Raw genomic sequence first — 27,409 nt, 5'->3', positions numbered from 1 at the left:
TTTTCCGTCCTAGACATTATACCGCTCGTGACCAATCTTGGCCGCTGATCCGCAGTCGATGATGATTCTTCCTGTATTTCTTTCTTCGGGCCGACGTTAGTATCTCCCATTTTCGATATGTCTACGCGTTCTTGCAATGTTCCTGTGTAACGCTCGTGACTAACTTCTCCGCTGACTTCGACAAACCAATGCATAAATACGTTTGCAGACAGTTATACATTGATTTCTGGTATAAACCTGTAGACAAAGGTATCGCAAAATTACCAATGTGACGCGTTCTGTGCCTCTAAAATGCACCACTCAATGGCCAATATCTTCGAGGACGATTAATTGTGTCCAGTCGTGAACTCAATTTGTGGGCATTCCGGATCGCTGACAGGGGGACACCGAGGCGTATTGGTCCCATAATACGATAGCCCTACAGCAGATGTGCAGGTAGCAGAGCCTCTGTGGCTAGGCATCAGAAACAGAGTAACGCCGTGAACAAGCCAACATGTACCCGTCCACGAATACCATGAATTTGGACAACCCTTGAACGAAATAAGACCACACATCTGCAAAAGTTAATTAACGCAAATATTCGAATGGGACGTTATTTACCCTAAGGCTAATGCGCTAGGGACACCAGCTAGGGTTCCACCGACTATATCGTATCCAGTCCTGCATAGATAGTAATACTCTCTGTAGGACATAAGTTATAATCCAGGAAAAACAAAATTGAAACAGGTCGTCTAGGATGTACTCCATCATCATGATCATGCCTTTGCTCTCGACTGAGAATTTGAAGACAGTGATTGAAGGACTCGACATACCGAGTTCGCAGAGCGCGATGAATGCACTGAAGCGCACGAGACGGGTATCGTGTTTCTCTCTGGCCTTATTAGTTTCTCCGTTCCTCTCAGAATCTACTGGAGGCCATCTCCCCCAATTGTCTTTTGAACGTTTAGCGCCTGCGATACGTTTGTCGTCGACACCCAGTATGGCCTCTATTGCCTCCAGCGTCTCACGGGCATTCGCTTTCTTGACTACTTTAACTCCGAGTTCTGGATCCATCATCAAATCAGGTCACCACGTCACAGTCTTCTGGTGTCTCACCAAATGAACACATAAACGCCAAGCTATCAAGCATTTGTTTGTCAAGGACACAAATGACGAGAATTTCAGCAGTCAGTCCTTCGAAGGGAAGCGATTCCAAGTCAAGCTGTGATAACTGCTCCTCGGCGGAGGCTGTATTCCACTGTACCGCTTCAGGCCATGGCTGGACATTCATCCAAAAATGTGCTTTAGGTCGGTAGTTGGGACGAAATAGAACCGACTCGTGGATCTTTTGTCCGGGCATGATGATACGCCCTCTTCCAAGGTGCGGTCTACACGTGCTCAATGTATAACCAAATGGAGGGACAACGCCACTTACAGCGCTTTAAGCGTGTTGGAGTTAAAGGAAAGATGTACAATAGGCAACGTCTCAAACACCCACCACCAGAAGCATAGAGAATCAGTAACTCTGGCTTCCATAATTGGTTCAGATTCATAATTGAAAGCTACATCGCGGGGATTGACGAGAAGCCCCGCCTCATGAGCTTCTTTAAGCATCCATAGCAGGGGGATGTTTCGGAAGTCATGGGGATAGCTCGTTTTCTTCCAACAGGCACCCCCGCTAAAACAAGTTATCAAAATAGTGCACTCCGGTGGAAGGGACACATACACATCAGAATGACTGCCAGCAAACCAAACCTCCTTGATACGACCTTCGTCTGTGGGAGGCAGCGCCAGCTCTTGGTATTTAAACCAGTTCGATCGATTGCTCATTGCCCCGTAGGCATACTCAGGTAGAAATTTCACCCGGCGCTCATCTAGCGCAAGTGCCTGGCGGAAGTAGCAAACGTGATCGCATGTAGCAGTTGACGGGAAATTCATTGTCTTGTTAACACCAACAGACGAAACAGTGTCCCTAAAAGGTTCGTCAGGAATGCTGGTATGGTCGCGGTCAGATGTAACTTTCACCATACACCAATGAAATGCATTACTACGCTTCTGGAGAATTCCATTTTGAACTCCTTCGCAACATCAATATCCGTGGACTTCCCGCTATTAATGGCGCAGTAAGACTGGAAGGCACTGCGAAAATCAACAGATTATTCAAGAACAATCACCAAATGTACTGACCGTGGTATCTGCTCTTTGTTTGCGGATGTGATAAGCCCCACCTATCAAAAAAATGACGAACAACAAGGATAATTGTTTAAAATTGATATATACTTCGTGGATCATTCCAGCCAAAGCACGGACCTGATATGCACCCCTTGAAAATCCTGACCTCGCCTTTTAATATAGTCGACTAATGCAACATCTGAGAGACATACCAAACAGGAAGATCTTATCACCGTCATGGTACTTGTCTGAGAGCCATTCATAGGCATTCAATATGTTTGTCCTGATACTACTTCAATACCGTTACCGCGAGCCGTGAAGGGTCAAGTATACGGCACTCACTGAGCAATTACCAGGTCCAATATCTTCGAAACCTCCTTCACATACGCGAAACCTTCGGGCCTGACATACGTTCCCACACCAGTGGCGTACCACGCTGTCTGTTTTTCATCATCATTGACAATATTGCTGTATAGTTCGAAGACGTGACTGTTCTGGGGGCGGATATCCTGACATCAACAGCCATCGCAAAGGCATGCGCAACCTACATGTTCGCTCGTGTTCGATGTTCCATCTGCAAACTTGAATAACCATAATCGTCACCTAAAACAGCTTGAACCGCGCACCAATGCAAACAACCAGATTTTTCCCTGGTTTTTTGTTATATGGACATTTGCATGATGTCTGCAGTCGAACATCAAGAACCGTGCTGCTGAGTTCTGAAGGTACCTCGTATCGTACTTACCTTAGATGAATTAGCGAGGTTGTGTGAAGAGGGATTGGATGAGCAACTCCCTAACATTGCGCACTGGTGTGGACAAGATATTGATCTCTTGCATCAACAAGGTATTATAGCGCGCCGGACATAGTCACTGCCCATGGGACACGAAGACGCCGTCATTCTGCGAGCGGGCAATGCATGAGCTGCATGTCGCTGTGCTCCGCACATATTCAATACATGAGGCCACCGCACCTCTAAAATAGTTAGCCTACTGAAGAAGATCCATACCAGAGTAGTATGAAAATTGGTGTACGATTTCGTGCAGCAGGCTAGCAGCTCGCTCGCTAATGCTATTGCGCACATCGTTTCACAAACTCTACCATATACCATTGTTCAAAAGCCAAGCAGCTGAGGCAAGGAAAGTGTAATCTGCAAGGTCAGAAGCGCCGTCACGCGCCCCGTTCCATGAACGTGAACGTGATGAACACACACCGCATGCGTGCAAGGGCTCAATCGCAAGAATGGAGCGCGATGCACAGAAGCCACTGCAAATTTATGACAAGGCATTGCGAGGGACCACAAATATGGGACGAATCAAAGTTTTAGTGACTTGGAAGTTGGTATGCATTCGAATTCATGAGCATTCCTGTACCCTAGAAGAGGGTACAGGTATGGGGTAAATTTTCTCTGTCCGCACGATCATACCGGCCCGCCAAAGCATGAAGGCGGTCCGTTTCTCATCCTGATTCAGAATATTTGTCAGCATTGATCGAACCTTCCAGAATTTGTTCTTCGTCGTCTCCTGTATTCTTCGTTGTAGACAACTTTCTCGTCTTCGTTGTAACTTATGGCTTCCAGTTCTGTCTCTGGCGTCAATCAAGCTGTGTCACTTCTTCCGCATGTGTCATTCGTGATTTCCGATAACGAGCTTCTAGACGATGGGACGTCTGTTGTGTCGTCGTGTGTCTTGCGCAGGTTCTTTACGTTTTTCGAGGTCTCTCGCGAGCGTTTGCCTATGTGTAGTCAATATCCTGCCGGTGTGTTGTTGCCCGTGGTGGCACCGTATGGCGCTGGATTCGTTCAACTATTCCCCACACAAAATATGCACATATACACAAAGGATTCACACATACAGAGTCGCGTACCGTTGCCGAGATGTATCAGGATGCTTTGGGATTAGCGTGACTTCCCGTTTTGGTAGCACCGCACGACGACAAAATGCTCGAGCTTGCTGTTGAGGACAGCGAGCTCAAAGAGTTGCCCAATCCTTCACCCTTTTCACTAGTTCTTTTCAGGAAAAAAATTACCTGTAGCTTAACTATGCTTACTCTTGGACAACACAACCCTCCTTCCCCACCTTCCCCTCCTCCCCCCACCCTGACCGCTTTTCTGGTATTTTTTGGACTCTAATTGAATACTTCTGGCTTTGTAGAAGTTCTAATATATTTATGCAATAAATACATCATTAATTGAGCCCATAATAAGCCCCTCAGAGCGCCCAGTATAAATACATGACAGGAATGGGTGAATATTGTAAGTATGGAAGATTTATGGTCAAAATAGCATAGTTAACTAGCTACAGCTTATTGTTATTTTCCCTCAAAAGAACTAGTGAAAAGGGTAAAGGATTGGGCAACTCTTTGAGCTCGCTGTCCTCAACAGCAAGCTCGAGCATTTTGTCGTCGTGCGGTGCTACCAAAACGGGAAGTCACGCTAATCCCAAAGCATCCTGATACATCTCGGCAACGGTACGCGACTCTGTATGTGTGAATCCTTTGTGTATATGTGCATATTTTGTGTGGGGAATAGTTGAACAGATCCAGCGCCATAGCACCACATCTTAGGATGGTTGTGGACAATTTTCCGATGCTTAATCAAGAGTAATATGCAGAGATTGCGAGCGCACATCTCATTTATGTGTCTTCATCCGATCGAAAGGATTGTGTTTGTGATCTGCTTCGTGTACATGTATGTCAAGCTAAACTATATGTATTTCTAACACGCATACGTTCAATATAAAGAAACGTTTCCATTGCAGTCCGACATTGTGAAAAGGAGGGCTTGAGTCAATCCCAGTAGAAAACAATTGAGATAGTGACGATAACGAGGTAGAGATTACCTTCTTTTTCGCTCACCTCTCCGACGTGCTTGGGAGTTAGAGTCGTTAGACGACAGACGACACAACAAACAAAGGGTACAGGTATGCCCGGAGGGCCCCTTGCGAATCTAAAAGTAGCCGTACTAGTAGTCGATTCCGGCGGCGGCCAAGTCGGCAAGTGCCGAGCACACCGTGATCATACCCTGTCTCTTCCTGCCTGGGTTACGAGTTCCCCGTCCTTCAGCGCTTCGAAGCTTCACGATCGCTTAAAGAGGGTAACCGAAGCTTCCGATTTCACAATTTCGCCTCCTTCAAAAACATCTCTTGTCGGTAAACACTTGTTGTCCATATTACGTGATATTGTAACTCATTCCCGACTCTCATGGCAACATGCTGCAGCACAGCAGGGTTAACTTGGTGCCAGGGCCCAGCGCGAAGATCGAATGAACATCTACAGGATGTCCGCATTCATGAAATGTTGTTTTCATATCACAATTGCGGCAGCGCTGCGATTGCACCACCTTCATGCCTTCAGGAATCCTTAAATTTGGAGGCGCATACCCGCATGATATCCGTCTGCAATTCATCGCCATGAAAAACTGAAGTCTATTGTTTCGTGACCTGCAGGTCACACTTCACGTCATGGATGTCGTATAGCACACGGGCCTGGGCGACCTATGATCAGCCCTTGCCCGCATTGAGTGAACCAGTTCCCTTATCGCCATGCGGGCACAATACAAAACGCCTCAAGGCAAACATTCTATTACATTGTTTAAGATCGCTTCGTTGTTCTTATCCAGCAAATCTGCAGCACTGACTTGCACTACTCTGAACAGCGCTGTCAGCTTGATTCTTCTTTCCAAAGCCTACGCATATTAGTAAGTTTTTTCAGCTCGACAGATGGAAATATCACGTGGCGTAACCATTAACAGGCCCACGAAGTACGATTTTCAGCACACTCGGAGATGGGTGGTAGCCACAGTCAACCAGAAGTACCCAATCCATCCATCGCCTTAGCAGAAGAGCGACAGCGTGCAGAGGCAGCTGTTGAGCAAGCCCGCAACGATGTCGAGGCTGCAAAGGCCCTGATGGCCGAGCTTATAAAATCAAATCAAGAATCGCAGCAAAAATTTATGGAGGCTCAACAGGCCGCTCAACATGCCGCGGCAGCTGCACTGGAGCGTGCCCATATGGAAACGATGGCGATGGTCCACGCCGAACGGGCTGCCAACGAAGCTCGCCTCCTGGCGGAAGCCGCTTCTCGTACTGCCAATGAAGAGGCGAAACGGAGAGCAGCGGAAGCAGAGGAGGAGCGCAAGCGAACCGCCGCCGTCCAAGAACAGGCCAAAAAAGATGTCCAGGTTGCGCAGGAGCAGGCTACGAAACTCGAAGAGGCTGCCAACGAGGAAAAGAAGAAGGCGATTGCCGCCAACGCGTCGAAGAAAGCGGCAGAGGAGGAAGTAAAGGTGGCCAATGCTGCCAAGGAGGAGGCTGAACGAAAGCTGAAAGAAGGGATTCAACCCCTCGTAACCCCCACAGTTGAAGAAATTCGCGCTGCCAAGCGCAAAGTTCAATATCGCGAGGACCTTTTCCACTTCGCAGTAGCCGGGGTAGCGGGAGGGGGGAAGTCGTCTCTCATCAATGCTTTTCGCGGCTTGCTTAAGAAGGATATAGGAGCTGCTGCCACAGGCGTAACCGAGACGACGCTGGCTATGGCCAGATATGCCAACCCTAATGCGGAATACCCATATGTCTGGTACGATATTCCGGGCGCAGGCACGCTCAAAATCCCAGACTGGCAGTACTTCAACGCACAAGGACTTTACGTCTTTGACTGCATCATCATCTTGTTCGACAACCGCTTCACCATGACCGATATTGCCATCCTCATCAACTGCAGGCGCTTCAAGATCCCCACGTATATCGTGCGGTCAAAGGCCGACCAGCACATACGTAATATCATGAAGGAGATGGAGTACGACAGTGACGATGACGAGGGGGGAGATCAGAAGAAGAAGCTTTACAAGACTGCTTGCCAGCAATTTATTCACCAAACCCGCAAAAGCGTAAAAGTTAACCTTGAGGAGGCAAACATGCCAGACCAAAGGGTTTACATCGTTTCGAATGAAACGATGCTCGGGGTCGTGAAAGACAAGCGGCCGAAGAAAGTCATCGACGAGATTGAGCTGTTGAACGACTTGATCGGGGAAGCCCAGATCAGGCGAGCGCGTCGTGACGCTGAGGTGGCGAACACAATGACAGACAAGTAGTCGATAATAATACTGTCGGACTGGGGATTTCCAGCCTAGCAGGGACTGTCCGTTCGATGTCTCGACTCTCCACGGTCCTTTCGACAGCAACTTAGTCAGTATGTAGACTAGGTTCCTACATGTTCATATTCACAGCTTAGCATTATCATCATCATCGTAGCCTGTTTGCAAACATTAATGGCTCTGGGCTTCGGCCGCTGGCCCTGCTTCATCGTTCTTTTTGCTGATCAAATTGATACTTGTCTATTCTTGACATCCCCGTACCGCTTGTGACCAATCTTGGCCGCTGACCCGCAGTAGGTGATAACACTCCTATATTTCTTCCTCGCGACCGATTCTGACTTCCCCATGCCAATGAATACAGTCACAAAGGGTTCTACATATGAGATTTCTGGTATAAACCTAGGTCCTACAGACAAAAGTTATCGCAAGACTACATACTAATTCTACTAACGCGATCCTGCGCCCCCAACAATGATCAACTTCCTTGAGGATAATAGCACTATGTTTGGTCCTGAAATAAATTTGCGGGCGTTCTGCAGTCATACACTTGTGACGGAGTGTTCGTTTTGGGATAGGGGTTCATTACACGAAGCCCCTCATTCTATTCTATCGTTTGGTTCTGTTCTTCGCTGTGATCCGGTGCGAATATACAGCACTTGTTCTGAGCAACCCAATTTTCTTCCGAGGGACTTACGCACGCATTCCAGTAAGCTTCCTCAGCTCGAGGGATAGAAGTCCATTATGTGACTTGACGATTAACAGGCCGTTTATCACATTTAGAATGGGACAGTGGTTCAGTAACCTTTGGCCAGAAGCACCAAATCCATCCCTCGTCGAAATAGAAGCACGCCAACGCGCAGAGGCAGATGCCGAGCAAGCCGGCAAGGACGCCGAAGCTGCTCAGGCTGCGTTTGCAACACTCATCCAGGCTCAAGAATCGCAAAAAAAGGCTATGGAAGACAAGCTGGCCGCGATACAAGCCGCACAGGAGCATGCTCATCGGGAAATGATGGCGAAGGTGGAGGCAGAACGGGCTGCCAACGAAGCGGCACAGGTGCAGGCTCATAAGGAAATGATGACAAAAGTGGAGGCAGAACGGGCTGCCATTGAAGCGGCGCAGGCGCAGGCTCATAAGGAAATGATGGCGATGATCGAGGCAGAACGGGCTGTCAACGAAGCCCGTTCAATGGCGCAAATTGCTGCCCAGGCTGCCAATGATGAAGCAAGGCGAAAAGCAGCGGAAGAAGATGAGCGGAAGCGAATCGCTGCCGCTGAAGAACAAGTTGAAAGAGACGCCCGGCAGGTGCAGGCTCGTGAAGAGACTATGGCGATAATAGAGGCCGAACGGGCTGCCCGCTGGAAGGCGGAAACCGCTGCCCATGAAGAGGCGAAACAGAGAGCGACGGCGGAAGCACAGGAGCAAGCCAGGAAAGCCGAGGAGGCTGCCAAAGAGCACAAGAGGAAGACCGATGAGGCTGCTGATGCGATGAAGAAAGCAGCAGAGGAAAAAGTAAAGAAGGCTAAGGAGGATGCTGAACGTAAGTTGAAAGAGGAAGTTAAGAAGGTCGAGGAGGACGCTGAACGAAAGTCGAAAGAGGAAACAAAGAAGGCTAATGCTATCAGGGAGGATGCTGAACGCAAGTTCAAAGCAGAAGTAGAGAAGGCCAATGCTGTCAAGGAGGATGCACAACGCAAGTTGAACAAAGGTATCCAACCTGTGGTGACTCCTACACGTGAAGAAGTTCGCGATACCAAGCGGAGAGCTCACTATCATGAAGACTGTTTCCACCTTGCAGTAGCCGGGGTGGCAGGAGGAGGGAAATCATCTCTCATCAATGCCTTCCGCGGCTTGCGTAACAAGGATATCGGATCTGCCGCCACTGGCATCACAGAGACAACAACAGACATAACCATATATGCCAATCCCAACGCGGACTACCCGTATGTCTGGTACGATATTCCAGGCGCAGGCACGCTCAAAATCCCAGACTGGCAGTACTTCAATAACCAAGGACTTTACATTTTTGACTGCATTATTGTCATGGTTGACAATCGCTTCACCACGGCCGACATCGCCATCCTCATCAACTGCAGGCGTTTCAATATCCCCGCGTATATCGTGCGCTCTAAGGCAGACCAGCACATCCGCAATGTTATGGAGGATCTGCCAGTGGGGTCTGACAGCGAAGATGAGAAGCTCTATCAGACTGCACGGGATAAGTTCATTAGGGAGACCCGACGGAGCGTGAAAGTCAACCTGGAGGATGCCAACATACCGGACCAAAAGGTTTATATCATTTCGAAAGAAACGATGGTCGGGGTCGTGAAAGAAAAGTGGCCAGATGAAGTTATTGACGAGATTGACCTGTTGTACGACTTGGTTCGGGAAGCCCAGGCTAGGCGAGGGCGGCGCGATGTCGGTGCAGTGACGACTGCTATCAAGGAAATGATCCAGTCTCTAACGAGCTTTTGAGCCAACGAACTTTCCAGTGAAGGCTTCGCATTCAGTACCGCATTTTCTAAGTCGGAGAGTTGGAAGGTATACTCGAAACTTTGTGTTTGCTGTCGTGCAGTGGCTGTAGTAGTATAGTAAGAATGAAAAGAAATGTTTGCTTTATTAAAGTAGTTTTTGGATGGAAGGTCTAGCTAGGTACCCGCCATCCCTACTAGTACTGGCAGTGGTGGGGAAAAGAAAAGGAGAAGCGTAGGGCGAAGGGAAGTCACGTGCCGCACCGCCGCCGCTGCAGTGTTCTGGCCCTAATATGCTCGTACGTAGAATATGGTAGAATTTTGTTTCAACACTCGCTAGTACAGAGTTTCCTACATGTGAGATTTATGGTAAAAACCTAGAGACGCAAGGTATTGCAGGACTTCCGATGTAACGCGGTCTTGCGCCTCTATCATCACCCAATGACCAACATCCTCGAGGGCAACGATTTTCAGTCGTGAAATGAATTTGTGGGCGTTCCGAACCGACGACAGGGAGCATGCAATGTCTTTGGTTCCATACATGAAGAGAACAGGAAGATCCGGCGGTAGATTTGCAGGTAGCTGAGCCTCTGAAGTTTGGAATGAGAAAAAGAGTAATGCAGTGAACGAGTCATGTACCTTTCTCCTCCTCGAATCGCGCTTTCGTGGTTCGGTAATAAGACAAAGGCCCTCGCATACCGCGTTGAAACTGAGAAACATAAAATTGCAATTCCTGTCAGGCAAAAGATTATTAGCATGAACGTTATCGCGAACGATCCATCAATTACATGTTCGTTGAGGAGGCACCCGTCGGTAAAATCGATTTGCTTATTGGTGATCAGAGTTCGGAGTTCTTCTAACTTTGACCACTGCCATGGCTTCTCAGGCGTTTTGAATATCACACCGAGAAAGGGGACGAGCTTCGACCACTTGAGTCAAAGGCGTGGAATGAAAAGAAGATGCCCACGTTTTCCTCGATCTCAGACGTTGATGATTCGGACGCATAGTACACTTGATATCCATAGGATGGAAATTTTCTAGCCACTTCCTCGACAGACATATACTCTATCGTTGGAGGAATATATGGAATAGACAACCTAAGTATATTGCGTCGGTGGTGCATCTAGGACTCAATGGATACGTACATGACTAGTGCTATCAAGCGATCCGGGTGCCACAAAGCAAATCTGCCAGCAATGTATGAGCCCCAATCATGACCAATCACCACCTGCGGCTCTCGAATTTAGCATAACGGTCCAGTAGATAAGACAAACGAACAGCTTTGGGGATCTCTAGGAAATCAAGAAGAGCAGAAATATCATTGCAGATATTTTTGGTGGAATATGCTGAAGAATCATGGGGCGTGTCGGTTTCACCAAAGCCTAGCATATCTGGAACGATCACACGGAACCCGTTTCGACACCATGGACCAATCTGATGCCGCCATCCGAACCTGATAGAAATTTGTAACATTCATATTGAAAAATCTTCAAAAGTACCATGAATCAGGAAACCCATGCAAACAGATTATTGGTGGTCGAGCTGGATCGTGGTTGCTCGGGACTTGGTCGATAAAATGATAAATGTGACCTGTTGAAATTTGAGCTGTGCGATGATTCATGATGCGGAGTCAAGCGGGGAAGATGTGGCAGTGTTATGCGGCACCGCAAGGCTGGGAACTAAATCCGGCAAGTTCCAGTTTTGCCTTTGTGAAATACTTCCAACACGCCTTTGCCTGCAGACTACGACTTGACGGGTCTTCCACAACGTTATTCTTACTTTCTCCCTTTCAGTTTCCCCGCAATAACCGATCCCTCAAATAACAGGCTTTTCCCCCTGATTTTTCACCGTTTTTTCTACTCTGAGAGCTCAACTTCATTCATATCACACAACTTGCAAGTAAGTCACTTCACAAACTTCCTTACGCTTTTGACTTCATGAATGCCACTCATGTCTCTCCCACCAGTTCTTAATATGCCGGCTATTGTACCTTCTACCGTACCCCGCGCAGATGTCTCCGCAAAGTCGCGGTCTTCTCCACAACCTCGCAAGACTCGCATGGTCAAGCCCAGGGGAAGGGGGAGAAACAATTTTGAGAGTGACGAGGAGTTTGAAAGAGAGGCCGCAACTGACTCCGAGTCCGATGATGATCGTTCCTCAGTTGCCACTGAAACCGACTCCGACACAGAACCTGCCTCAGAGGACATTATTTTCAACGGCCATTCACACATTCTAACGCCCAATACAACACAGAGCTCAGAGGATGTCCCATCACTCAACCATCAATCAGCCAAAGACATCGATGGCGACTCTACTCCTTTTTTCAGTGGCGCTGGGAATTGGTCGGAGATGGTCGCTGAGGAAACTGCCAATGGCCCTGCGGAACTTCCAGTTATAGAGTTCGCAGATTTCAATAGCCCTTCTATCCCACAACAGACTTTGTCGGGCCCTCTCCCTCGTAAAACAAGTAAAGCGTCAAAGCGTCCCCAGCCCAAGCGCGCAGTCTCGGCGCCTTCGTCTGACCGTGGTACCGCGCCTCAGCACCCACCTGTTCACACTGAGGAAGAGGCTTCAGAGCCTGCAGATGATCAGCCCCAGGCATCGACGTCTCGACAACAATCCAGAAATTCGTTCTCCAGGCCTCCTTCTGGACACAATGCTCGTCAAGCCTATCAGCAGAGGCTAGAGGCAGACCCCTCGTATGTTCCCACCGTTGGTGAGTTTTGGGGCCATGATGATCGGTTGTTGGATAAGGACCTGAGGAGTCTGAGTGGGTGGTGGAGAGGACGCTGGCAGGGTAGGGGTCGCGGAAGAGGTGGGTTTTCCGGAGGTTTCGTGCGCGGTAGGGGCAGAGGAGCCTTTGCTGGTCCAGAGTCTAGTCGCCCTACACCAGAAGCCTCTGGATCTCAAGAGACAGAGAAACCCCCAGTTGAACCCCCCCTTATTGACCAGCTATGGACCCACGACGGTTTCGAGGAGATGAAGAAGCGAGATGAAAAGAGGCGTACGGCTGCACCACACCAACCGCAGCAAGCAGCAAGGTCTACACGAGGTTTCTTGCCACTTCGTGGCAGGGGTGGATTTATCGCCAGCCGTGGACGTGGTGGTTTTGCACGTGGCGGTTTCTCCCCCTCGTCAACTGGAGCACACTTTATTCCTCCTGCTGCCGCTGCCGCTGCATCAGGCAGGACGTGGTACGCGATGAAGCCCGAGCGTGTTTGGACAAAGCAACACGAGGGCTTCTTGTATTTCGATCCTGCTTTGAAACCTCGTCCTGGTCAAGGTCCAGGCTATCGGGTCAAGCTTTCTGGCAATGAAGGGAAGGTTGTCAGAAGCTCTGCTCGAACCACTCAAGCAGCAGAGCCTGCGCCATCTGTGACTGCACCTTCAGAGGCGAGTGAGAAGACGTTTATCGTGCGCCTACCCAAGAGGGCAGGGAAGGAGAAGGCATCTGAACCAGCCCCTGAGGCTGTTGAGACTATTACTACTATTCCAGATCCTCCTATCGAAGATGTTTTCACAGTTCGGCCAGGGCTCGTGCCCCCAAGGCAGCCCATTCCAAATTCGCAATCATCTTCGCCTCCAGCCAATGACCACAAGCCTTCTACGTCAGTACATGATGTGCCTCCCAAACCTGCTGCACCAGCTCCTTCATCACCTGATGCCTCAATGTCGCCGAAAGAGAATATCACGTCACCGCTTCTGCAGCAAATGATGCGTGCGGCCGCAGATCAGCAGGCCAAAGAGACCGCAGATGTGCCGAACGGCATATTGCAGGAGCAGTATGACCAGAATGCACCCGCTCTCCTTCAGATCGAGCAACCCGCGTCGAATCCGGAGTCTTCTGATACCGTCCGTCCATCAATGCCCCCACCCCTGCAGACTGTGTTCTCGCCGCCAACGCAGCCCTCACCTCCGTACGGATCGCCGTATGGGTATGGTTCTCCTCTACCACCCGGCGTTGCCATCGGCCACCACGGTATGCCATATGAGATTGCCACAGGTCGAGCGGTATATCTCCAACACCCGACGATGTACACACCACGCCCGTTAGCGCATGGGATGATGACACCTCCAGGGCTCCCGTATGCCCCTATGCATCACCATTCCGCCAGCTCCCCAGATTTCCTTGCACCGTCTCACACACCTCCTGTTAATGGTTACATTGACCCATCGACTGGTAACCCGCTCTTCGCGTTCCCTCGCCAGAGTTCTCGCGTTGAGATTCGATCGCCATCTTCTCATTCGGAGCTCAAGCAGTTGAAGAGTACTCGTCGACCTTCCACTTTGAGGACGAGCGCAGCATCGTTTGAGCCCTCGCGTCCTGCCAGTCCCAATACTGAGTCGCAGACATACCAGTCATCTGCAGATCATTCCGCGCAGGATGATGCAAGCTCAAGCCAAGCCAATGACCAGGCGATGCCGGAGCAGGCAATGGAGCCCACCCTGTACGGATACTCGCCATATCATCAGCCGTACTACTATCCCGAGCCCTACGGGTACTCCCAGTACTATGACATGTCTCACGTCCCACAGTACGAGATGTATCCCACCGACCCACATGCTTCTCAGGCGGTTTACTATTAGTACTAATCCTCATGTTGTTATATTTTCTGCTGTTGTTTTTCGTTCTTCTGTTCTTGCTTTGGGATACAAACGTACACCGCTATCCACGACCGTTTCATTGCTCACGATCTTGACGTCCTCAGCAGTTACCCTCACAGACTTCATATTGCTCCAATGCGTTTCTTACCTTACTCATGCTGTTTCACTTGTTTTTCTCTTACTGCAATACTTCTCGGGTCTTGAATATGATATTGGCTTGTTGTTTGAACATTTTACTCATGTAGGCTAGTAGCGTGTTGCTTTGCAATGCTTGATCTCTTCCCCACTTTCAATGAGTTAGCTCCTATAAGGCCGTGGCAATAACATGCCAAATACGGAAACAATATTTGCTGTTATTAGTCATCCAAGCCTGTTTACTGCGTGGCACAGGATGTGGCCAGTAGTGCAGCTTCTTGTCCTAGACCACCACCATCTCTTACCACGGGCTTTGGTCAGGCTCGTCAAATTGAAGATCGTGGACTGAATTTCTCAATCTAGTGGTATGTAACAACGAGCTAATGCCTGGTTTTGTGAAAAAGCCATTTTACTCCCATAATTAGATACGTTTTAGAAAGAAACACATTCGTTGTATTCAGCGCGGCTCAGACCGCACTCTCCAGTCTCCCAGAAACCGCACACGGGATCTCGCAGCCAGTTATTAGGATGGCATTCGCTCAACCTTTCCCACTCGCAGCAGCAGTCCAAAAAACACAACAACCCACGTTCGGCCCCGACTTGGCCGTGCGTCTCATTTGCCCAGAGTGCAGAGATCCAAATCCGAATATTGTCGAAGAGTTTGGGAGCGGAGATCTTGTGTGCGGGAGCTGTGGACTGGTGCTGGGTGACCGTATTGTTGATACAAGAAGTGAATGGAGGGTGAGTCATGTCGTCTCCATTATCGTTGCGATTAACCTGCACGTCTTGTTGCATGTGTAGACGTTCGCAAACGACGAAGGCGATGACCCTTCCCGTGTCGGTGCAGCGTCGGACCCTCTATTGGAGGGTATAGAGCAATTGGACACGCTCATCAGTTTCCGTGACGGCGGCACAGGAATTGCACGCGAGCTCCAACGTGCGGCTTCTCGCTCCCAGAATTCCCGCTCGGAGCGGAATCTTCTTACCGCATTCCGCGACATCGGCAGCTGGTGCGACCAGTTCTCGCTTCCCAAAACCATCAGCGATATTGCCAAACAGCTATACAAGCGCTCAGATGAGGAGAAGCTTCTTCGTGGAAAACCTCTTGAGGCTGTGATTGCCGCGTGTATATTCATCGCGTGCCGCCAAGCCCACGTACCTCGTACATTCCGCGAGATTTGTAACTTGACCCATGTGTCGAAGAAGACACTTGGACAGTGCTACAAGGCACTTGAGCAGGCTTTCAATTTGTCGCCTGGAGCTACCGCGCAGGTTAATGCGAATGGGAGCAACCCATCAACTGGCCCCGAAAACCTGCTTGTTCGCTACTGCAACCACCTTGACCTTCCCGCCAATGTCCAGTCTATTTGCGGTGATATTATTGTTGCAGCTCGTCAGCACGGCGTTGCGGATGGTCGTAGTCCAGTTTCTATCGCTGGCGGGGCGATTTACTTTACTTGCCACTTACTAGGGAAGCCCAAGTCTTCTCGAGATATTAGTGTGGTTGCTGGTGTCAGTGAGGGCACTATCAAGCTGGTGTATCGGTTGTACTATCTGGAGAGGGAGAAATTGGTGAAGGAGGAATGGATTAAAGAAGGGAGGGCTGACTTGGACAGGCTTCCTGTTGAGCGGTGAAAGGACGTAATCACTCCTTGTGTACCGATTTGTTACGGATAATGACAGTGGTACTTATAACGATATGCGTGATGATTTGATATGACGACGCTGATGAATGATAGCATAGAATATATAGTACTTTTACTGACTATCGTTTGCCGCCTCTTTTGCCTTTCGCTCCTTTTCTGTTGGCTTCGCGAGCGAGAGCAACACCACCTCTGCCCTTGCTTACATTCCGTATTGCCTTCCGTACGTTGAGAACGCCATCGCCACCGCCTTTCTCTTTTCTTGCTCTCTTTACATCGCTGTCCAACTTCGAAAGCACTGCAAGTGATGCCTGTTTTTCTTGTTCCACAGATGTTTCTGCAGCCTCAAACTACGGACAGTGAGTCAACACACAACAATAAGCAGAACCGACTTACCTTGCGCTTGACGCCTCTCAGTTTCTTCTCTCCGTCGAGCTTTTTGTCAAATTTGCCCATGCTTGCAGTACTTATTCGAGTGGTAGCGAGAGTCTTCTCGATATCCATTTTACGGCCCTCCCGATCACCAGCAGTGGTTTGTGCACGAGCATTATTTTGGAGCCGCTGTCGCTCGTTTTTGGCAACTCTTGATGTCCGTGCATCGCGGGCGGCTTTGACAGGATCATGGTCCACAGCTGAAAGGATGATTAGATGAGTTTCATTCCCAATGAAAACAATAACACGCACGAGCATCAGCCTTGACTTCATGAATCCACTGTTCCTCCTTTTCCTTATTTTTACCGTCTTTACCCCAGCGGTTAACCCACTCCTGTCGTTCTTCATCCCACACCTTCTTTTCACGCACACGCTTCTGGATGCCTTTTGCAGCAGCGAAGCGTTCCCATTTCGTCGGTGGTTTAGGCTTGGGAAGGGGTTTAGCACGAGGGAGTTGTGTTGTCGGTGCTGGAAGTTGGGCGAGTGGGCCATCTGGTGATGGTTGGGTGGGCAGGGCATATAGTGCTGCGATTAATGCCTGGATGCCATCTCGAGCAGTTGACTGTAGGTATTCTTCAAGATTTGATCTGGAAGAAATGTGTTGAATGTGTTTGCGTTTAATGAAAATGGACAATCGTTCGTACTTGTAATCATCCTCGTCGATTGGGGTGAGGTCTGTGACAGTCAGGAAGCCGGTGTCCACGTCGAGAGGTGTCTCTTTTTCGACGGTGACAGATTGGCTATGGGATGTGGTAAGCGACGGTGATGCAGACTAAAATAATCGTACAATTTTGCAGCATGAGATGCTAGGATATTTGAGACGTCCATTGCAGAACTTCGTGCGTAAATATGGACAAGAAAATACTGAGTGATCAGTGTTATGCACTTGTTGGGCAAAAGCTTTAGATTTCAACAAAGCCAAACAACGCAACACATCCTGCATGCCTTCCTGCATGCCATTTACGTTCATGACACCCGTTGAGCAAGCTCTCCCTTTGCACATCTCGCAGAGTTTTACACCGATTCTGTGTCAGACGGCAGGTCATGAAGACTGAAAGCGACGCTCCGAAGACACCAACGCCCACACAAACTCACGCTCAGACGTCGTATACTGCACAATGGGGTACCACACGTATGTAGTACTGTCCAAATGTCCCTGCGTTCATCAACATTTATTTTCTATGACCTAGATATACCAATTGATCCTGCGCTTCAGCAGCAATCTCAACACGCCACGTTAAGCCATCTCTTTGTTCCTCTCCGTTCGGATACTTAACATGTCCATCTTATCCAGAACAACTCCATATTCTTACCAGTACACTCACCATTATCCTCAAGCCGCGTATTCGCACTACTCATATGTTCAACAACAACAGCAACAACAACAAATCCAGAGGCCGCAGGCCTCAACAGCAGCTCCTGTAACAGCAGCAGCTACCCAGCCCGCAAATGCGAATAGTGGGATGGACACCTCCGACGTTGCCACTTTGAATGATGCTCTTGGGAGCGCGGGTGTTGATCTTCGGGTGCGTTTCTACCGACAAGGTATTGGTTTCGGTAGTAACTATTCCGTAGGCGGAGGAAGAAAGTCTGCAGAGGTCCCATGACTCGCATCAGTCATATCGGACCTTCGAAGACAGATCACGTAAACAACCAGTTACTCCTTCCTTCGACACACGCTTCCTCGGTGCCACCATGCGCACCATTGGCACGGAACACAAGGTGACAAAAATCCCGGAAGATTCGGTGAATTACTTGGCTATCGCTCTCCGTGCTCGCCTACAAGACCTCGTTACTGCGATGGTTGCTGCAGCGAACCACCGTACGGATACCCAGTTTGACCGCCCGGCATGTCCGTACGATAACGGTACGCCGATGTGGAGCATAGTCGTGCAGAGTGATGTCGCTAAGCAACTGGCTGCATTGGAAAAGATTGAGCGAGAGGAAGAGATGAAAGTTCGAAGAGAGCGCAAAGAACGCGCTGATCTCGCCGCTGCGCATGCTGCTAACCTCGCTGCACAGGCTTCAGGTGGCAATGCTATGGCCGTTGACGGAGATGAGGAGGGAGGTGCGAAGAAGAAGAAGAAGAAAGAGGGACCTGGTGTAACAGCGAGGAATATGTCTGAAGATGTGCGAAAAAAGATGTCGAACGCTGTCGCAAGTCAGGCTGCTGGACTTGGTGGGAAGTACTCATGGCTGAACGCTGCAAATGCCCCTGCGGCTGGTGCCAAACCAAAGCCTACGGCATCTTCTCCTACTAAACCAAGTACTGCCACCACCACAACCCCTGCGACTACCACAGCTCCTGCAGCATCAACAACTGCAGCAACATCCTGGGCGCGGCCATATATGGGGGGAAAGAAAGGCAGTCCGACATCACCACAAACGGGAGAGGATGATGATCGAATGTTAATCACCACGCGCGACGCAATGTTCGCCATTGAGAAGGAAAGGGGTCATGGAGGAGGTCGTGGATCTGCTCGTGGATGGTCATAGCCGTTTGTACTTGCTTGTGTTGTTTAGACCGTTTGTTATCGCTGGTCGTTTGTTTTCTCTGAGCAGTTTCGTGTCTGCACCTGACCTCAAGCAGACACAGCCACTGAATACGCCTACTCCGTACCTCCGATCAGGGATTTGCATGATTTGATTCCGGTGATGCGGGATTGTAGATCATCATTGCACGCGGTCATAGTATGAATTCATATGCACAGCATCAGGATGGAGTGGTGGCGAATCTAATAAGAAAAGCTAGGGAGAGATTTAACGCTAGTACTTGATCACAGCTTCGGGCATACGAAAGGCATCTATGTTTTCGTACAAGTCTAGCAGGCCCGCTCTAGATGCACGGTTTCCCTACTACTAGTACTAGTTTCTTTGGGGTATAAATTGCATCGGAATTCCTTATGCTCAGACGGTTTCGTTTCATGGTCAAAGAAAGTAATGGCATTGATACGTTCGTGCATACTGGAATTAGTCCATAAGAACCGGATATCTCGAGTGTACTGTGAAATGTAATGAGTGAAGGATGCTGCAGATACGACCGAGCAATATATAACATAAGTATGCTATGTAATGAGTGGGAGGATGCTGCATGCAGATACGACTGAGTAATATAAGTGACAAACAAAGTGATACATAGTCCATGAACGATGAATACTGCGGCTATGCAGTTCAAACGAGACAATGCAAACTCGTGCATCTCGTCTAAGGGAGGTGTCCTGGAACCTTGGTCCAATCCAAATCATTCAACAGGTCTTCCAATGACTTGCCCGAAGTCGAATCATCAGTTTCATATCCTGAGTCCCAATTAAAAGCGTCGACATCAATTTCAAACAACTTGCCCGAAGGTGAATCATTAGTGTCATCAAGACACACTGGAGTTGCGTCCAACTCCAAATTGTTGATAGAATCTCCCAAGGACTCGTCCGAAGCCGGGGTAACCGAGGCCAATGCAGGGCTGGCCCAAACAGGCTGAAATGTGAATGGCCCCTGGAGCATGGGGGGCTGTGGAACGAAGGTGGCAGGTGCAATAGCGTCAGGTTCTTGAGGGACGTAGGCGAAGGTGTTTGTTTTGGGACAAGACTTGAAATGGCGCTTCAAAGAGTCCGAACGACTTAAACTAGTAAGAATCACTATATCAGCCCCACAATCACATTTGAAAGACGTATGGTACTTACTCCTTGCTACAGTATGAGCATAGAAACAGACCGGCTTGGCCCTTGTGCGTATTCGAACCGATATGCCTCGGTACACTGCCTCTTTTCATTGCACGTTTATCTTGACACTGCAAAAGGAGGCATTTGTACCGGATCTCGCCGTCCACTAAGACCGGTTGCTGACGAAACAACCGTCAGTGGATAGCAACAACCGATAAATAAATTGGACTCACAAGCTCGGGAGGTATATCATAGTCAATACGTAGGCGTTTCGTACGAGTCTCTCGTCCCGCGTAATCACTATCCACCGCCTTGCGCTTCGCTACTCGTGCTTTCTGTAGGGGTCCGTGGTCGAGGTGTTGGCCATCAAGGCATTTCACCGTGGAGGGTGCGGAGGGATAGTATGACGGCGCTACACCCATAGCATGTGGGCCTGGGGTATAACCACCATAAGATTGATAAGGAGGGATGTAGTGGCCGTACGATGACCCCGGGACCATCTGAGGCTGGGGGAAATAAATCGTAGAGGGAGGAGGGATGGATCGGCCGTACGGTAGCCCTGGGATCATCGGAGGCTGGGTAAAAGACGATGCAAATGGGGGAGGAACATCTGCAGGCCCCATCATATGTGGCATGGGGGAAGGTTGTCCACATTGTGCCATACTAGCACTGAACACTGTGGTCGCCATTCCATAGGCTGTCGGAGCCGGCACAAGTGGAGCGTACTGAGATGGATGGGCATACATATCGAAAGGCACAAGTTCGGCACGTTGGGGTTGAGGTTGAAGTCGAGGCTCATCTTGGGACAGGCCTAGGATCGAAATTTGGCCCATTTGAGTCGCGTAGTGGTCCATATTCAATGATAGAATGCTTGAGATGTACTGTTGATGGCGCCAGGCCTTATCCTATAATAGGACAAGATGAGTGACAACAGGAGGAGGAGCAAGTATACAAGAGTAACTCACAATGCACGAGTTAGATGGTAGATGTGAAGGGAAAGTGCGATGGGTGTTGCAGTAGAGTAGAGCGACACAAGTGGCAGTATTTAAACTGTTGGGACCCGACTACATGTGTATAAAGCGTCGAGTATTTCGTGGACGTTCCAAAGCGTCTTGGACACATCACTTCCTATTTTGCGTTGTCGTCCACAACTTTCGCCCAGACTAAGCGGCATAGTGAGCACAGCTTGGTGTTATACAAAGGAATGCTTCCACCGACCAGATTTGACAATGGTACAACACGCATGCCACCCGGATATTCCCCCATACGGCTGTGAAGATGTTCGATCAGGAGGATTGTCGAGAAGAGTGGAATAAGTTAATTTATGAACAAACACTGAACGCGACGCGCTGGATCCCAGTTTTAGAAAACTTTCTCCTTTGACTGAGCATATCCTTCGTGTATATGGATGTTGGTTTCTCCACATGCTGCCCCAAAAATTGCATACTCTGAAATCTAATTGACGAAATTTGTCAATATAAACACATTGAACGAGAGATCGCGTGCTCATAGAAACCAACGAAAGATACGCACGTCCAACCACCAACAGAAGGGCGCGTCCAACGCGTCCAACTTGCATCGCGTCTCTGGATAGCCAAGAACAGGTCCACGCGGACATCGAATGCGATCCTTACACATTAACACATCTCTTCTCTATCACATGATAGTCGGTCATCGTGCTCTCAAATGAGCACCCCGCGTAATAGTCTGGCGCATGATCTCCGTGTGCACAAGTGGTGTGTGAAGTGGAACATGTCAGATCACGACAAAGGACCATACAAACGAAGGTCAAGCCGGGAGCCACACCATCAAGTCAATCGCGATGAGGAACTCAGTCTCATGAATCGCCTCGCGGCTATAGTGTCATGTGAGGTCGCCGAGCACCTGCGGTATTTTGGTTAGCGCTGGTCCTTGACTTAACAACTCGAATTGAGTTGGAATAAATTTGTGTAGGTGTCTGCCCGCCGTATTCTTGGCATTCCTACGATGTATCAAAGCGTTATATCATCAGTGAAACAAGGACAAACGCAGTATAAAGGGCCTGTAGCCAACATGTTTCCTTCCCGCGTGTGGCACATTTTTAAGCGCCTGCAAGGTCAGGACGCGTGGAGAATGATGTGTTCTTCAAAACACAACCTCATCAAAAGGATTTTTCGGCACGCACTGGGTCACTAATCACGCGCAGACCAGACCAGACAAACTCCATCCCATTCAAAAAGGGTCCGACTGGCGAAATGCAAATCAAAATACTCACCAAGGTTCCCGTGCTAGACGCAATGCTCAGATCGAGCACGTCGGCGTCAGCTCGGTGCACAAGCCAATCTCGTTGTGGGTTATATAATCGCTTTTCAACCACCTTGCCGACGCGTCAGCGTCAGCGCCCTTCCCTCCCCTCCCCTCGAGTCAAACCTCGTGGATACTACAGACGTTGGTTCAATATGGCCTTGTCCAACCAGATGAAGACGAGACCCAGTCGAACTTCGCAAGCATGGAGTCTGGGGATGGAACAAGGGTTTGAACTTTAGGAGAAAGGGGAGAGACTTTGCCGTCGGTGGACTATATGATGACATATCACAACGTGGACATCTATTCAGATGACGATCGCCTGGCCATGTTCTCCGTGGTCGAATGTCGACTTTGTAGAAGGAATCTAAACGGAAAAACTCGCATCCAAGGTTGATGCAAGGCATTGAATCGCCACTCAATTCTTCGTAGAGGCTTGTTTGTTTTCTTATGTAAACTAATTTATCAATGTAAGTGTTGAATTTAATTAATTAATTATAAAATAAACTCAGGAGCGGATGCCCATTTTTTAACTCTCGCCTAAGTACTTTACATGAAACGGGATGGTCTATGTTTACGATATCACCCTTTGCAGCTTGCAGCTTCGGCATACACTGACATACTTGGCTTTAGTACAGGTGAGTCTATGACACGGAAATGATCGATGAACACTTCCCAACGCAGCTGGAGACTTGGGCTGGCTGTGAGCAGGCAATCAAGGAGCAGATGCTGATGAATATTAGCAACATCAATACACAGCAGCCGCTGCCCTGAAGAGAGTCAAGGGATGCGTGCAAAGTACACACTGGTGGGATAGTATAAAAAGAAACGCCCATATTCTTGCTATATTCATCAGGTGAGTTCGGCGCTCTCTTCTTCCCTGCTGGTCTCGTGGGTAATATCAAAATCTTATCTAAACTTCCAGTGCGGATGAACTGACGGTCGACTTCAAGCAGGCAAAACGCTCTCGAGTAAGTCGGGCCCATTTTCAATACCGCACTAGACTTGGTAACGTTAAAATCTCGTCTGAACTTGCGCGGATGACTGACGATCGGCCCAGCGGGCAACGTCCTCGAGCGAACGCACAATCCATCTCAACATCAGCTCTCTCAGCCCTCTCCTGTGAAGGCATCCACTGCACGTACATAATACATTACGCTGCTTTCACAGACACAGGCCATGGCTTCCACATCAACGCAAACCCCTGCTGCGACAACTAGGATGGGGCTGACTCCGGTAATGGCCTTGAAGGGCAACCTGCCTATTACATCCATATCTTACTTTCCGAACGGTAAGCGAATGATCAGCGGGTCATCGGACGAGACTGTTCGGAGATGGGATCTGCAGGAGGGTAAGGAGATCAAGGAGGCGCGGATTGTATGTAAAGAGGAGGTACACGCGGTGGCGGTATCAAGGGATGGTCGATGGGTTATAACTGGTGGAGGAGAGTCTGGTCGCGTGGAGCTCAAAGCATGCAAGGTTGAGACGGGAATCGTGACATCCTTTGAAGGCCACTCTGGGTCGATCACCTGCGTTGATGTCTCTGCGGACTGTACATTACTGGCGAGCGGGTCTTGGGATGTTACAGCGCGAATATGGAGCTTGAAAACCGGAGAACTCATGGCCGGTCCCTTCAGGAGTGTTGATTGGGTGGGTTCCGTTCGATTATCGACAGATTCGAAGAAACTCGCAGTGAAGTCATGGACGGGGAGGTGGCTCGAGGTCTGGGATGTCAAAACACAGACATTGGATGTCAGAGTAGGGAATTTCAGTGGGCCCGAAACCACATCCGCGCCAGTGTTCTGGACACACCAAAACCAAAACATCTTGACTGCATTTGTAAACTCAGACGCCACAAGGATCAGCGAGTTCAATGCATCGACACTCGAGACTGTAGGAACTTCCTTCGCAGGGCACACCAAACCTGTCACTGGTCTAGCACTTTCTTTTGACGGCGCTCTCCTCGCTAGTGCTTCTCCAGATGATACCATCAAGCTATGGGCCTTTGAGTCGCGCCAGCTCCTTGCTTCATTTGATGTCCAACAACCCACTCACATAATCCTCTCACCCAACTCGCGGCAACTAGCGCACACAACATCGTCCAAAGGTGATTATAAGATCTATATATGCAACACTCCACCCGACATCCTTGTTAGCATTGGGCTCATGCCGAAAGCACGTCACGCCCTCTCCAAAGTATGTGTTCATCAGCGTTCAGACATTTTCCGGGCACTAAGACTCTCTCGAAGACTAATCCAACCTTTGAGTTACTTGAAGTATGTCGTATATTTTCTCTATTGTGTTGATTCACATAAATTATTACAGTCTGACGCAACCCGTCGTCGCCGCAACCCAGCGACATTTCCTGCCATATCTTTTCCCCCTAGGTTACAACAACCCCTGCCTGCAACAGACTCGCAGCAACCCACTTTCCTTCACCATCTCCGCAGGTTTCTCCGATTGTCTTCCCCCACGAATGCAGCTCCTCCTGTACGGCATGATCAGTCTCGCGATCCGTTTGATGTGTGTATCTTCATCTCAATTTTGTCATAGTTTTGACTTGATGATCGCCCTGCAGTTCCCTGCTACATCCCCTTTACCGCCTAACCGCTCTCTCTCAGCACAGGCGACAACTCAATTTGATAATGTCAGTCATTGCTTGAATAAACTTGCAATGCACGACTGAGCATTTTTGCAGTTCGAAATAAGTTATCCGCCCAGCCCCTCGAACGGAGTTACACAGTTCCTACAACAGCATCTTTCTTTCCTCACGCCGAGACACAGCAATGGGCCACCAGTCGTTGAAGTTGCAGCCGGGCGGAAATTTACTGTAAGGTGCATCCCCTTAACGGCCGTTCCGGTCGCTAATCAATGCCCTACAGCGGCTTGCTGCTGCCAAATTACCCGAATACAGGAAAGTCGACGACACCCGACATCCATCTGGACAGCAGCCTGGCGCGCCGCAGGACACTGAATCGTCTGACATCGATTCACTGCCAGACGTGCATTGGTGCAAGGCGTTCCTCTGCTACTATTCCTGTTGGTCTCATGGCAGACTAAGGGCGCCTCCTCGATGGCGTTTGGAGCGAGTTGATATACCCCGCCAGGATGGAGCAACGACAAGCAACCGTGCTCCAGCTCACGGTGGCAGTTAGCTCAATCTACGTTTGTTGGATTTCCCTTGGATTCACTGCAAATTCAATTGATAGTTTTAAACTTCTATACCACATGCATACCGAATCGGCTTGTAGAGTGGCTATGTTATATATTGTCGCTCCTCGGATGCGGTGTACGAATATTATGAATATAAGGTGTAGTTTGTGCTGGATACGATCGCATCCTCCGTTGGACTCATTCACTGGTGTCCCAGTGACGGTCCGGTGGGCTCCGAGGAATGTTTTGACTCAGAAGTCCAGAGGGATTAACGTTTTAACCACCAACGATGGTTGTTTGGCGCCAAGATTTTCCAGACCAAGCAAGAACAAACAAGCATTGGTTGGCCATTCGACCCATCGAGATTCGACAACCTAACTCCAGTGGGCTAAGAGATCAGAGAACCATTGCGGCTGGCCACGGTCGATATGTGTGATATGTATGTTGCTTTGTTTCAATATGTTTTCTGGTCTCTAACCAGTCTTTCTTACAGAACGAATCCGACTACGGTAGCTACATTTTTCCCTGTCTGGCAAACTCGAGTTACCTCCCTAGATTTAATCGTGCAAGATTATGTTCGCGTATTTTTGGAATGAGCCTGGTCAATATGAACAGCCTACGACGACGTTATGATAGGCAATGGAGACGGTTCGACCTGTCACACTAGTCGATGCCGTGCGAGAACCCAGCTGGCTGGTGGCACTCCATCAGTGAACTGGTGAAGAAAGTAGAAGGCCATATAACACAATATATAGTACATAATCACAAGAACTAGCACAATGCTGCTATCGAGCATCATATGGCCATATATTGGGGAAGAGATTGTCTGATTTTCTCACAGAAGTGTATCATCGGGAAAAGGTGGAGACATCACTCAAACTCAAACTTGAAGGAAAGATGCAGTAAAAGCTGACGGTTGAGCTAGACGAATAAAAATTGCGACAGCGGAAGTAAGGTCTACAATTTTGAAGCTAAGACTGAAGGTTCGTATATTGCAGACAAAGAGGATCTTTTCATCCAAACGAACGACCGTAAGTTTGCGTCTTGCTCCGATTGTCAATGCCAACCCCTTTGAAGGCTGAATTGTCTTCTAATGTATGTGAATCCTCCATGAAAGACTCAATGTTCGAATATTGCCGACAACGAGGATATTTTAATCCGAACGAACAACCGTAAGTTTGCGTCCTGCTTCAACTATTGACGCCAGCCCTTTTGAAGGCTAATTTTCTTCTATTGTATGTGGATCCTCCATGAAAGGATTCAATGTTCGTGAATTGCAGATAATGAGGATGTGTTCATCCGAGCAAGTGTGTGAACATTATATCCCACTGCGCAATACATGTGAACAAGCTATAGATTGCACACAGCACATAGACATTTGTGTCTTGCGCACCAAGCACATACCATTGGCCATCTTATATCACGTGCTACAGCATCAACACACCGCGTGTCTTTTCGCGCTGTAAGAGGAATTTGTTATGCGTCAATTTGAAACCACAGTTATATCATCAGTGAACTGGCGGGGAAATTAGAAGGTAGCATATAACAATGATGGTGTGTTCATTCAGTGAGTGAGAGTAAAATATGTTCACAAAGTGAGCGATGATCAATGCATATCTTATGTCGCATATCGATGCCACTTCTTGCGTTTATCTAATAGCTGGCTGTAGGCTGTGGTCCGTGACATGGTTTGGGACAATCACGCGAATGGGAAACGTGGTACCTGGTAGGCGAATGACCCTTCGCTGTGTAGCTTCGCGCTAAGGTGCTACACTATATCTACACAGCAT

The 27,409-nt window shown here is 48.9% G+C and overlaps 9 protein-coding genes across 9 annotated transcripts; 5 read left to right on the top strand and 4 right to left on the bottom strand.

Annotated features, from left to right (window-relative positions):
• Nucleotides 1-132: 132 nt before the first annotated feature.
• On the bottom strand, nt 133-3,109 carry DEU56DRAFT_181227 (uncharacterized protein). Its single transcript, XM_041344943.1, has 14 exons — nt 2,897-3,109; nt 2,778-2,835; nt 2,700-2,725; nt 2,494-2,645; nt 2,364-2,440; nt 2,290-2,312; nt 2,167-2,207; nt 2,005-2,118; nt 1,706-1,951; nt 1,415-1,657; nt 1,096-1,367; nt 813-1,043; nt 500-761; nt 133-447 (listed from the first exon to the last, which is right to left on the bottom strand). Exons 1-13 carry the CDS (start codon nt 2,951-2,953, stop codon nt 616-618), a joined length of 1,686 nt encoding a protein of 561 aa, XP_041211106.1. The 5' UTR covers nt 2,954-3,109; the 3' UTR covers nt 133-447; nt 500-615.
• Nucleotides 3,110-4,702: 1,593 nt separating this feature from the next.
• On the top strand, nt 4,703-9,997 carry DEU56DRAFT_883248 (interferon-inducible GTPase-domain-containing protein). The gene is made up of 4 exons (XM_041356133.1): nt 4,703-5,296; nt 5,807-5,848; nt 5,903-7,213; nt 8,886-9,997. Exons 1-4 carry the CDS (start codon nt 5,075-5,077, stop codon nt 9,714-9,716), a joined length of 2,406 nt encoding a protein of 801 aa, XP_041211105.1. The 5' UTR covers nt 4,703-5,074; the 3' UTR covers nt 9,717-9,997.
• DEU56DRAFT_787804 (Alpha/Beta hydrolase protein) lies at nt 9,998-11,348 on the bottom strand. Its single transcript, XM_041352434.1, has 7 exons — nt 11,212-11,348; nt 10,991-11,165; nt 10,858-10,940; nt 10,680-10,809; nt 10,501-10,632; nt 10,352-10,445; nt 9,998-10,302 (listed from the first exon to the last, which is right to left on the bottom strand). The coding sequence occupies exons 1-7, from the start codon at nt 11,331-11,333 to the stop codon at nt 10,064-10,066; spliced, it is 975 nt and encodes a 324-aa protein (XP_041211104.1). The 5' UTR covers nt 11,334-11,348; the 3' UTR covers nt 9,998-10,063.
• A 74-nt stretch (nt 11,349-11,422) lies between these two features.
• On the top strand, nt 11,423-14,622 carry DEU56DRAFT_787790 (uncharacterized protein). The gene is made up of 3 exons (XM_041352433.1): nt 11,423-11,480; nt 11,539-11,611; nt 11,679-14,622. The coding sequence occupies exon 3, from the start codon at nt 11,687-11,689 to the stop codon at nt 14,297-14,299; it is 2,613 nt and encodes an 870-aa protein (XP_041211103.1). The 5' UTR covers nt 11,423-11,480; nt 11,539-11,611; nt 11,679-11,686; the 3' UTR covers nt 14,300-14,622.
• Nucleotides 14,623-14,718: 96 nt separating this feature from the next.
• DEU56DRAFT_787786 (cyclin-like protein) lies at nt 14,719-16,142 on the top strand. The gene is made up of 2 exons (XM_041352432.1): nt 14,719-15,193; nt 15,254-16,142. Exons 1-2 carry the CDS (start codon nt 14,981-14,983, stop codon nt 16,085-16,087), a joined length of 1,047 nt encoding a protein of 348 aa, XP_041211102.1. The 5' UTR covers nt 14,719-14,980; the 3' UTR covers nt 16,088-16,142.
• On the bottom strand, nt 16,143-17,413 carry DEU56DRAFT_787782 (ribosome biogenesis regulatory protein-domain-containing protein). Its single transcript, XM_041352431.1, has 5 exons — nt 17,315-17,413; nt 17,172-17,267; nt 16,780-17,114; nt 16,492-16,727; nt 16,143-16,445 (listed from the first exon to the last, which is right to left on the bottom strand). Exons 1-5 carry the CDS (start codon nt 17,353-17,355, stop codon nt 16,218-16,220), a joined length of 936 nt encoding a protein of 311 aa, XP_041211101.1. The 5' UTR covers nt 17,356-17,413; the 3' UTR covers nt 16,143-16,217.
• Nucleotides 17,414-17,481: 68 nt separating this feature from the next.
• On the top strand, nt 17,482-19,360 carry DEU56DRAFT_787780 (transcription initiation factor TFIID component TAF4 family-domain-containing protein). The gene is made up of 3 exons (XM_041352430.1): nt 17,482-17,659; nt 17,718-18,053; nt 18,103-19,360. Exons 2-3 carry the CDS (start codon nt 17,805-17,807, stop codon nt 19,021-19,023), a joined length of 1,170 nt encoding a protein of 389 aa, XP_041211100.1. The 5' UTR covers nt 17,482-17,659; nt 17,718-17,804; the 3' UTR covers nt 19,024-19,360.
• Nucleotides 19,361-19,636: 276 nt separating this feature from the next.
• DEU56DRAFT_180723 (uncharacterized protein) lies at nt 19,637-21,204 on the bottom strand. Its single transcript, XM_041344942.1, has 4 exons — nt 21,149-21,204; nt 20,417-21,088; nt 20,205-20,362; nt 19,637-20,146 (listed from the first exon to the last, which is right to left on the bottom strand). The coding sequence occupies exons 2-4, from the start codon at nt 21,035-21,037 to the stop codon at nt 19,732-19,734; spliced, it is 1,194 nt and encodes a 397-aa protein (XP_041211099.1). The 5' UTR covers nt 21,038-21,088; nt 21,149-21,204; the 3' UTR covers nt 19,637-19,731.
• Nucleotides 21,205-23,645: 2,441 nt separating this feature from the next.
• DEU56DRAFT_910042 (uncharacterized protein) lies at nt 23,646-25,621 on the top strand (the record flags this gene model as incomplete). Its single annotated transcript, XM_041357144.1, has 6 exons — nt 23,646-24,662; nt 24,716-24,742; nt 24,792-24,989; nt 25,045-25,113; nt 25,165-25,296; nt 25,349-25,621. 6 exons carry the CDS (start codon nt 23,646-23,648, stop codon nt 25,619-25,621), a joined length of 1,716 nt encoding a protein of 571 aa, XP_041211098.1.
• Nucleotides 25,622-27,409: the final 1,788 nt, after the last annotated feature.

This window comes from Suillus clintonianus (genome assembly GCF_016758775.1).
Source record: "Suillus clintonianus strain FC179 chromosome Unknown DEU56scaffold_17, whole genome shotgun sequence".
NCBI lineage: Eukaryota > Fungi > Basidiomycota > Agaricomycetes > Boletales > Suillaceae > Suillus > Suillus clintonianus.
Note: the sequence above shows the minus strand (reverse complement) of the source record. Positions and strands in the feature narration are given on the sequence as shown.